Source organism: Nannobrachium achirus, assembly GCF_963921795.1.
Source record: "Nannobrachium achirus genome assembly, chromosome: 18".
NCBI lineage: Eukaryota > Metazoa > Chordata > Actinopteri > Myctophiformes > Myctophidae > Nannobrachium > Nannobrachium achirus.
This window is the reverse complement of record NC_137825.1, coordinates 924,941-936,183: the sequence shown is the minus strand read 5'-3', so window position 1 is coordinate 936,183 and position 11,243 is coordinate 924,941. Positions and strand designations below refer to the sequence as shown.

Sequence of the window (11,243 nt, the reverse complement as noted above, 5' to 3'; positions counted from 1 at the left end):
TTTATCCAAAGCGCTTTACATAGATTGTGCATTACATTCACCCATTCACACACACATTCATACACCGGTGGCGGAGGAAACCATGCAAGGCACCAACCTGCTCACTGGGAGCAATGTGGGGTTCAGAGTCTTGCTCAAGGACTCTTCCACATTAACTCAGGGGGAGCCCGGATTCGATCTGGGAACCCTTCGGGAACCCTTTGTGCTCTAATAACGGTTTCTCTACCCCTGAGCTATGCCGCCCCTTAATCAAAGACAATCACGCAATCGGTACACAGTATGTCCACACTCATGTCATCAACATGGATCTGTCCCATATAGCGCCACCTTTAGGCAGATTTTTTAAAACACATTTTTTGGACACTGCTCTTACACATTTTGCCCTAAAATCACGCTGTGACCTGACGGTCGCTTATCTCTCTCTCTCCAGGGTCTAGGGTCACTAATCAACCTAGTAGAGTATTAATTAATCTCTCTCTCTCTCTCTCCAGGGTCTAGGGTTATTGATCAACCTAGTAGAGTATTAATTAATCTCTCTCTCCAGGGTCTAGGGTTATTGATCAACCTGGTAGAGTATTAATTAATCTCTCTCTCTCTGCAGGGTCTAGGGTTATTGATCAACCTAGTAGAGTATTAATTAATCTCTCTCTCCAGGGTCTAGGGTTATTGATCAACCTGGTAGAGTATTAATTAATCTCTCTCTCCAGGGTCTAGGGTTATTGATCAACCTAGTAGAGTATTAATTAATCTCTCTCTCCAGGGTCTAGGGTTATTGATCAACCTAGTAGAGTATTAATTAATCTCTCTCTCCAGGGTCTAGGGTTATTGATCAACCTGGTAGAGTATTAATTAATCTCTCTCTCTCTGCAGGGTCTAGGGTTATTGATCAACCTAGTAGAGTATTAATTAATCTCTCTCTCCAGGGTCTAGGGTTATTGATCAACCTGGTAGAGTATTAATTAATCTCTCTCTCCAGGGTCTAGGGTTATTGATCAACCTAGTAGAGTATTAATTAATCTCTCTCTACAGGGTCTAGGGTTATTGATCAACCTAGTAGAGTACAGCTCCAGGAACAAGCACTGTGTGATGGACATGCAGATTGACAGGCCGTCATGTGACTCCACCCTCCTCCTGGATGACGGCTACACAGCTCCCCCTAGTGGGCCGGTGTGCGCCATCGCTGCTCTGGTGCAGGTGTGTAACTCTTATTGTTAAACATGTGCTTTACTTCATTATGTTCATGATGTGTAACGCTCTCAAAGTGTTAAATGATTGTTAACTGTAACTTTGTTTACTTAATATGTTCATACCAGTGACGAGCATCTGATGTGTCAAGCAGTCTATTTAAACAGTCCTGTTCATTCTTGGTGTTTAGCTGTTACTACTGGTTGTGCAGCTGTAAGGGTTAAAGAATCCTTCCACCTCCCCGTCTTCCCTGTAAAATATAGTTACATTATGTTAATATGTATCGTTTAAAGGTTGTTCTATGGATTATGATATGTGATATCTTAAATCATGCTACTGAAGGTTCAATGTGCATGTTATCTGTTCTGGGGGGTTTCTGACATCAGTTTAGCTGATAATCTGTGTGATCACAGCAGAGCTGCACCGCCAAACTAAAGTTCAATATCATTGCATAAATGTTATGGTTAATCTAAATGTTGTGGTTAATCTAAATGTTGTGGTTAATCTAAATGTTATGGTTAATCTAAATGCTATGGTTAATCTAAATGTTATGGTTAATCTAAATGTTATGGTTAATCTAAATGTTATGGTTAATCTAAATGCTATGGTTAATCTAAATGTTATGGTTAATCTAAATGCTGTGGTTAATCCTCAGCTGAAGTTTATAAAATAACTATTTATTTAATATTTAAAGCATAGCATAATGCGTTCCCAGCCTTAATAAAGGGTTAACTGGTGATGACCTTTGCCCTGTGACCCCCAGCTGTTCGTGCAGCGTGAGCGCGCGGCCGTGCTGGCGGAGGCGCAGACTGATGACATCATCATGGAGCCCCCCGCGGCGGCTCTGGACCAGAGCGGGGAGTGGAAGGAGACCAGCGGGGAGATCCAGTGGGTCGCCAACGACAACGCTGCACCGCTAGACCACAGGGACCAGAAGGATGCAGCCGACAAGAAGGAGGCCAAGGCTGAGGAGGACGGAGAACTGGACCTCAACAAAGGTAGAGGAACTGGAGACCATATATGGTCTGATCCAACCTATTGGTTAAGATCTAGACCTCAACAGAGGTAGAGGAGACCATCTAGATCGGAGGTTTTCAAAGTGGGTGACGGGGCACCCTGGGGTGACGGGGCACCCTGGGGTGCCGCAAGATCATTTGATATTATTTGGAATTTATGTGGACACTTGAAAAAATATTTTGCCATTTTGAAAAGGCAATGAATGAGTTAAGAACCTTATTCGATCCATACACGTTTATTTTCATCCAGATTTAGCTGCTATGTGGGTGAACATCACATCAAAAACACTAGCATAGCAACCTAAGCTAAACAGCCGAGTGGTGCCTGGAGAATAGAGGGCGCTTGTTGCCTTTACAAGCCCCGCCCAGAGACATTCAGTCACTCTCCTATGCATGCGGGCGGTGCTTAGAAACACCCGCACGGCAGGATTTTAGAGGAAATCAAACGCTCGCTTCTCTAGTTCAGCCTCATGGCACAGTGGAAAGAAATAACACACCTGGCTTTGATATAAACTGATTCAAGCTGTGGGTTACAGTCTCAGGTATACCACGGCAACCAGCCAATCAGAATCAAGGAATGGAACTAGCCGTTTTAGAAAATATAACAATCTCTCTCTCTCTCTCTGTGTCTCTCTCTCTCTCTCTCTCTCTCTCTCTCTCTCTCTCAGCCCTGGTGCATGCTGGGAAGCACATGGAGGACAGCATGGTGGCTTCTTACACTGCTCTGCTGCTGGGGAGTCTGTGTCAGGGGAGTCCTGTAAGTTACACACTACACAACCACATAAACATACATGTACATGCACATACACACACATAAACATCTATACACATGCACATACACACAGTCTGTGTCAGGGGAGTCCTGTAAGTTACACACTACACAACCACATAAACATCTATACACATGCACATACACACAGTCTGTGTCAGGGGAGTCCTGTAGGTTACACACTACACACACACATAAACATACATGTACATGCACATACACACAGTCTGTGTCAGGGTAGCCCTGTAGGTTACACACTACACAACCACATAAACATCTATACACATGCACATACACACAGTCTGTGTCAGGGAAGTCCTGTAGGTTACACACACACACACACACACACACACACACACACACACACACACACACACACACACACACACACACATACACATCTATACACATGCACATACACACATACACACACACACACACACACACACACACACACACACACACACACACACAAACATCTATACACATGCACATACACACAGTCTGTGGACACACACATACAGTGTTCACTTGTCCCTCCATAACATTTTAGTCTACTTTTTCTTTGTTGACAAAATTGTCAGTACATTTAGCCTTAGTTTTAGGCTTAGTTTTAGTCGTCATGGCTTTGTTTTTATCTAGTTTTTATTTATTTTTCGTTAGTGAAAAAAAGTAGTCACAGTTTTAGTTGACAAAATTAACACTATCATGAAATCATTTTCCAGTTATGAGACTTAATTTTGCTTTTGTGTGTGTGTGTGCGTGTGCGTGTGTGTGCGTGTGTGTGTGTGCGTGCGCGTGCGTGTGTGCGTGCGTGTGTGCGCGTGCGTGCGTGCGTGCGTGCGTGCGTGCGTGTGTGTGTGTGTGTTGTGTGTGCGTGTGTGTGTGTGTGTGTGTTCAGATGAATGTTCTTACAGTCAGAGAAGCGTTGCCTCAGGGAGATTTCTCTGTTCTCACTGAGATGTTGAAGAAGTTCCTGAACTTCATGAATCTGACGGTAAGAAAACAACCTGCTTAGAAAGTACTATTAATGTACTCATTTACAGCCCGGACATGAAAGGGTTAAGTTGTCCAGAGCGCCCGCATGTTGTCCCGTTCGTGGCCACTCTCTTATTTTGAAGGCCGGAAGTAGATCGAGCTCACAATTCCCCTTTGACGATGTTCAAGATCGACCCGTCACGTTCCGGTCCTGAGCGTAGACAGAGATCTAAGATGGATGCCTCCATGGTTAGGGCTGTCACAATTATTACATAATCGTCTAATCGTGATTTTTTGACATAATCGTGATTATTTTTCATAATCGTCATAATCGTTTCCATGTTGAAAAATGTTCATATATTTAAAAAAAGGTCAAAAATTGTGGAAATAGCAGATCTACAAGCTCACAACGCGTCTACCATGTGCAACTTCAAAGCCTAAAAGCCAAACAGAAATGTAATTATCAACGACAAAAACACAACTAAATCGTTAATCGCAATTATTTGAGTGACAATTAATCGTCATGTAAAATGTCATATCGTGACAGCCCTAACCATGGTTGTGCTATTTTAGCGAGAACGCCATGCCATCCTTGGCATCAAAAGTCTTTTTTGGAGAAAATGGGCTTTAAAGATTTCAATATCCATTGTTCTCTGTGGGACGGGATCACTTTGTGTGCACGTTGTGGACGTGTGATGGAAACGAATGGCAGACTTCACCAGTGCCACAGTGATAGCCTGACCGAAGGTGAGCCCACACCAGCTTTACTGTATATACAGTATATTTTGCGTGACATCGCGCGATGGGCACAAAATGAGTTAATTTACTTTAACTAGCCCTTACCCGTTCAAAGATATGAGCTCCAAAATGATGTGCAGTGTGTGGGTTATGGGATGTGCACTGTGCATACAGTATATGAGGGATGGAAAGTAACTTTAACTGGTGCTTGCATGATAATATGTAGGAGCATCAATGTAAGAAATACCCTTTTCGTTTAATGGCTAACCCCCCCCCCCCCCCCCCCCCCCCCCCCCCGTGTGTGTGTGTGTGTGTGTGTGTGTGTGTGGGTTTGTGTGTGATTGTGCATGGCCTGAACAACAGCGCCCCTCCCTTAACATGTGTGGTCACAAAAGGTACTGTAGGCTAAATAGATATAGATACACCATAAAAATGCTATTATACAGCATACGATTTGTGAAAGTGACAAACGGGCTTCACAGTTATGTCAGGTGTGTTCATATGCTGATGGTGATGCGATTTCAGATCAATTGCTCCAGCCACCGAGGAGAAACGCTGTTTCATACAGACAGACAGACACTCACTCACTCACTCACTCAGACAGACATTCGCAAAATTATAGTATAGATGTATAACTTAAAGCAAGGACGGTACAGCAGTCCTCTCTGGTAACCAGACATGGATCATATCTCCATAGATCTCAGCCCTTCCTTTCCACGTAGCTCTTAGGGGTTTTGGTAAAATGACATCATCTGACTTCAGCTGTAGCCAGACCTGTAAATAGACGTTTATACTTATTATTCAATCACTCAAACCCCAACATCCTATTCTTGGGGGATATTCACCAAAAATAGCCGATCTACAAGCTTACCACAAGATAAGTTGTGAGCTTGTAGATCAGCTATTTTTGGTGAAGAGAGTTGTTTGTATGGAAAAATAACTCAAGCACAGTTTCAACTCAGCCTCAGTTGCACTGCACTTGTAAAACAGTTTGATGCTTTGAGCTTTGTAAAACACAACAGCTCGTTGGAGAGGATTAGTGGTACAATAAGCATAGTTCCCTGGCTGCTGCGATCTGTTGGAATGTGTCTGTCGGTGCTGACTTTACTTTTCAATGACGGCGGAGCCGCGGAGGCAGAGACGAGCAGACAAGGCCTACGTCTTCTCTAGCCTGAAACATGACGATCGTGGCCGTTCATATCGCACAACCGCCGTGCGTCCAGTCTCCATTGAGCCCCACTGTGGTCGTCTGCTGCAAAATCTCTGCAGATTTGTCTGTCTGACCGTCTCGTTGTACTAGCTCTATTGTAGCTGTCTGTCTGACCGTCTCGTTGTACTAGCTCTATTGTAGCTGTCTGTCTGACCGTCTCGTTGTTCTAGCTCTATTGTAGCTGTCTGTCTGACCGTCTCGTTGTTCTAGCTCTATTGTAGCTGTCTGTCTGACCGTCTCGTTGTTCTAGCTCTATTGTAGCTGTCTGTCTGACCGTCTCGTTGTTCTAGCTCTAGTGTAGCCGCATCTCACACTGCTGTCAGTGCTGTGCTCTGTGCGTTGACTGCATTCGCTTCCTGACTCGCATCCCTAACCTACGGAGTGCAACGAGGCTCAAACATCACCGCGTTAATCGTACGTTAACTTTGACAGGCTTCGAAAAATCATATTTTTATTTGTATGATCATGACGGGCCGCACAGACATGCGGAAAGGGCCGCGGGTTGATTAGCGCTGATCTACAGTATGTTGTCACTATAATATAAAATATAAAATTAGAAATAGAAATGAAAATAAAACTCAAAAAGACAAAAGGAATATGTTTTACTGTATTTAGCCAGGATCTTGGATCTTTTTTTTTTATTGTAAGATATTATTACTGTTTAATCTCTTCTGTCAAACTGTTCCAAATCTTTACCCCACAAACTGAAATGCACTCTTTGGAGTGGTCTGAGCACTATTTTGTTTAAAATGTAGTTCCCACATTAACCCATAGCCCCCCACACCATCACTAAACATTTAACATTTAACCCATAGACCCCCACACCATCACTAAACATTTAACCCATAGCCCCCCACACCATCACTAAACATTTAACATTTAACCCATAGACCCCCACACCATCACTTAACATTTAACCCATAGACCCCCACACCATCACTAAACATTTAACATTTAACCCATAGACCCCCACACCATCATTTAACATTTAACCCATAGACCTAGTGTTGTAGTCGAGTCCACCTAAAGCGAGTCCAAGTCAAGTCCAAGTCATATGGGGTTCGAGTCCGAGTCGAGTCCGAGTCAAGAGCCCCTGGGAGGGGGTCGAGTCCGAGTCGAGTCCGAGACCAATGGGAGGCGAGTCCGAGTCGAGTCCGAGACCAATGAGAGGCGAGACCGAGCCGAGTCCAGTTTTCTTTTTCTTTTTTTCTTTTTGATAGGTAGGCTGCAGAAAACAATATATATATTTTTTCGGACACACACACACACACACACACACACACACACACACACACACACACACACAAACAATGCAAGAACCCCCCCCCGTTCATGTGCATTCACCTGTCTGGTGTTTCCTACCAATACCTTTCAAATGAATGGCTTGTCTTCAAATTAAATCAATAGGTCTCCCCAAATTACCTTTGGTTGCTGTCAATGCTGTGGTTTAGGTTTGAGGGAGTTTTATGGAGAGGTAGTTTTTTCCCACCAATACTCTGTCTAAGAACTAGACATTTGAGTTGCTACAATTACATTTTCTCCCAGGCAGAGAACAGAGGACCCATGCACCAAAAGGCCAAGTGATAACAAAAATAATATTATTTAAAAAGAATTATGTCTACTACTGTAATCTATAACATTTTTAAACATTGCTGTTATAGTTGCATTGAAATAGAGCATGCATGATTTTAGCAAAACGTTTTTCAAACAAACTCTTATCTTAATATTTTATTTTGACTAAAAGCTAAAATAAATAAATAAGGTTTTCCCATTCAAACACATAGCAGTACGTGCCTGTCTGCATTTCATTGTTTAAGGTGAGAAATGTAGGCTACCCTATGTCATTAGTCTGATGCCTTTCAAGTAAATACAAGGCAAAACAATACCCCATGTCACTGCTTCAAGTTGTTTTGATTCGTTTTAACCTCTCTACAGGGACTTACAATGTTACACTTCTCTCTGTTGATCAGTGCACTTTAAAACTTTCGGACGAGGCTTGCTTAACGAGTAATAGACAACACCTGGAAATACAAAAAGACGTAAATTCTTAATCCAGCTGTGCAGGTGGATTAAACTACACATGATCACAAAGGCTTGTGTTTGGAAGCTGTTAGGACTTATTTATTTGGGGACACAAGGATATCCTGCAGGTAAGTGGACTGTTGTGCTGTTGTCTGTTTGGCGAAAAAAAGAACTTCTGGGAAGATTAGATGCTTGCTGCTGTGCTGAGCGGGGGGCTCTACGTGTGTGTGCCTGTGTGTGTGCGTGTGTGCTACTACTGTGTGCCTATCAGATGCGCGTCAGAATGCTCCGTTACTTAACAAGGCAGCTCTCTCAATGTTAACGTGAATGCGCTCCTCATATGGATATAACATTAATTCCATTGCATTGTAGTGACTTGACTCGAGTGGACTCGGTGGGGGGCGAGTCCAAGTCAAATTAGACCGAGACCGAGACGAGTCCAAGTCAAATTAAGGGCGAGACCGAGACGAGACCGAGTCAGTGAAAATTTGGACTTGGACTTGGACTCGAGACGAGTCATTGACTCGAGTACTACAACACTACATAGACCCCCACAACATCACTAAACATTTAACATTTAACCCATAGACCCCCACAACATCACTAAACATTTAACATTTAACCCATAGACCCCCACACCATCATTTAACATTTAACCCATAGACCCCCACAACATCATTTAACATTTAACCCATAGCCCCCCACACCATCACTAAACATTTAACATTTAACCCATAGACCCCCACACCATCATTTAACATTTAACCCATAGACCCCCACACCATCACTAAACATTTAACCCATAGACCCCCACAACAACATGCATCAGCATGAGGTCCAGTTCAACTACAAAACATCAAGCATTACCCCGAATTAGAGTTTGGAAAGCTGTCAATTTGAATCCCTAAAAAAATGGGAAATGCCTTTTTTTCTTTGTTTTCTCCGGTCATCAACCTGTCAGGTGACCTTACGGTGACCCTTAGACTGGAGGACGGCAACCAGCGCCAAACGTTGTTAAAGTGGTCATGTGATCTTCGACGTTGATAATGAATCCCTCTTTATGTCTCTGTCTCCCCCTGCAGTGTGACATCGGTACAGCAGGACAGAAGTCCATTTCTCGGGTCATCGACTATTTGGAGCACTGCTAGAAGACACACACACACACACACACACACACTCACACACACACACACACACACACACACACACACACACACACACACACACACACACACACACACACACTCTCTCTCTCTCTCTCTCTCTCTCTCTCTCTCTCTCTCTCTCTCTCTCTCTCTCTCTCTCTCTCTCTCTCTCTCTCTCTCTCTCTCACACACACACACACACACACACACACACACACACACACACACACAGAACTCTCTGCTGTTTCTTGGTTGTTTTGCCACCATGTCTCCTTGCTGATCCATGGTCTGCTGGTCGCTGTCTTCAACAGGGAATCTTCTTTTGTTGTTTTTTTTGTTTTCAACCACAAAATGGCTGCCACTGCGAAGCCCTCTGCTGGACTGTGTCTTTATTGATAAAAAGCCGACATCTTTTTTCTGTTCTGGCTCAGTTTTATTCAGCGTCGTTTCTCTCCATGCGTCTTCGATTTGGGAAAAGGAGAAAGAAACGACGGAAGTAGCTGATCTACAAGCCTATACAAGCCTCCTGCCTCCGCGACGCGTTATGGCGCCTGTAGATCGGCTTTTCCCGCCCGCCCTGCGTTCACCGACTAGAGCTTCCGTCAAACATTGTTCTAATTAACCTGATGGACAAACTTATGTTTTTAGATAAATGAATCAATAAAACGTGTTTTGAAAACATGCGAGTCGACCTGCTTTTCAGATTCCTTATTGAACGTTGCTTTGTTCATTTAAAAACTCCATCCAGGATCACAACCCTGTGTTACACCAAAACATGTGCCCTTCACCACCCGTCAAACCGTGTTACACCAAAACAAACCGTGTTACACCAAAACATGTGCCCTTCACCACCCGTCAAACCGTGTTACACCAAAACAAACCGTGTTACACCAAAACATGTGCCCTCCACCACCCGTCAAACCGTGTTACACCAAAACATGTGCCCTCCACCACCCATCAAACCGTGTTACACCAAAACATGTGCCCTCCACCACCCGTCAAACCGGACCAAAAATGTCCGTAGTTCCTTTTCTTCCCCTGTTCCTTCATTTCATTTGGAATGAGATTTAAAACGTTATTATTTTAAAACAACAGAAAAATGCATTTCCGTTCAACTTGTATGGGTAAAATGTCTCACACACACACACACACACACACACACACACACACAGTATTTGAAGCTGTTTTTTTTTCTACACCTTAACTTCACTCTCTTGTAAAGTTTACAGGAAGTTTATTATTATAATTTTGTATTGTTGTTGTTGTTGTTATAATTGTTGTTGTTAGTCAGCAGGGGTCAGAGGTCAAACGATGATGTAATAATTGTGTACATAGTTCACATCCTCTGCTGTCAGTTTTACAACAGTGCTGTGGTGAAACGCTTTACTGCAGCAACACACTTTACTGCAGCAACACGCTTTACTGCGGTAAAACACTTTACTGCGTCATGACGCTTTACTGCTGCAAAGCGCTTTACTGTGGCAAAGCGCTTTACTGCGGCAAAATGTTTTACTGCTGCAAAAGACTTTGCTGCAGTGAAACGCTTTACTGTGACAAAACGCTTTACTGCAGTAATGCATTTACTTTGGGAAAACACTGAACTGCAGCAAAGTGTTTCAGTGCAGTAAAACGCTTAACTGCAGCAAAGTGTTTCAGTGCGGGAAAACTTTTTACTGCACCAACATGCTTTACTGCAGGAACACATTTTACTGCAGGAAAATGCTTTACTGCACCGTTTAATTTTTTACTGCTGGAAACCAATTTACTACAGCAAAACGCTTTACTGCAGCAAAATGCTTTACTGCAGCAAAACGCTTAACTACAGCAAAATGCTTTACTGCAGCCAAAAAAAAGCTTTACTGCAGTGAATCGCTTTGTACCGATGTCCTCGACCGTCTTTGGTTTCTGTAAATAATTTGAAATTGAATAAAGTTGCTACTTTCTGTAATGAGTGTTTTAGTGGTGTCAGTGCTCCAACATGTGACTGTGTGTGTCTGTCTGTCCGTATGTCTGTCCACATGTACGAGTACGGCCTCGACAGCTGCAATACCGCTGGTTACCAGCCTTAAAGTGGTGCTGTTGAGCACCCTAAGGCACCGCTCACTCAACCCTGGGTGTGATTTATTGTTTTCACGTTGTTGAATCGTAAGCATGTTTGATGACGCTTATTTACAATCATT

The 11,243-nt window shown here is 43.3% G+C and overlaps 1 protein-coding gene across 1 annotated transcript in view; it reads left to right on the top strand.

Moving 5' to 3' along the window:
• The window catches only part of LOC308303595 (wings apart-like protein homolog), a 73,228-nt gene extending 62,217 nt beyond the window's left edge, over positions 1 to 11,011 (top strand). Inside the window, 5 exon segments of the mRNA XM_080748014.1 lie at positions 1,030 to 1,194; positions 1,949 to 2,183; positions 2,870 to 2,958; positions 3,872 to 3,967; positions 9,001 to 11,011. Coding sequence (XP_080604140.1) covers positions 1,030 to 1,194; positions 1,949 to 2,183; positions 2,870 to 2,958; positions 3,872 to 3,967; positions 9,001 to 9,066 — 651 coding nt within the window. The 3' untranslated portion in view covers positions 9,067 to 11,011.
• The last annotated feature ends 232 nt before the right edge of the window (positions 11,012 to 11,243 follow it).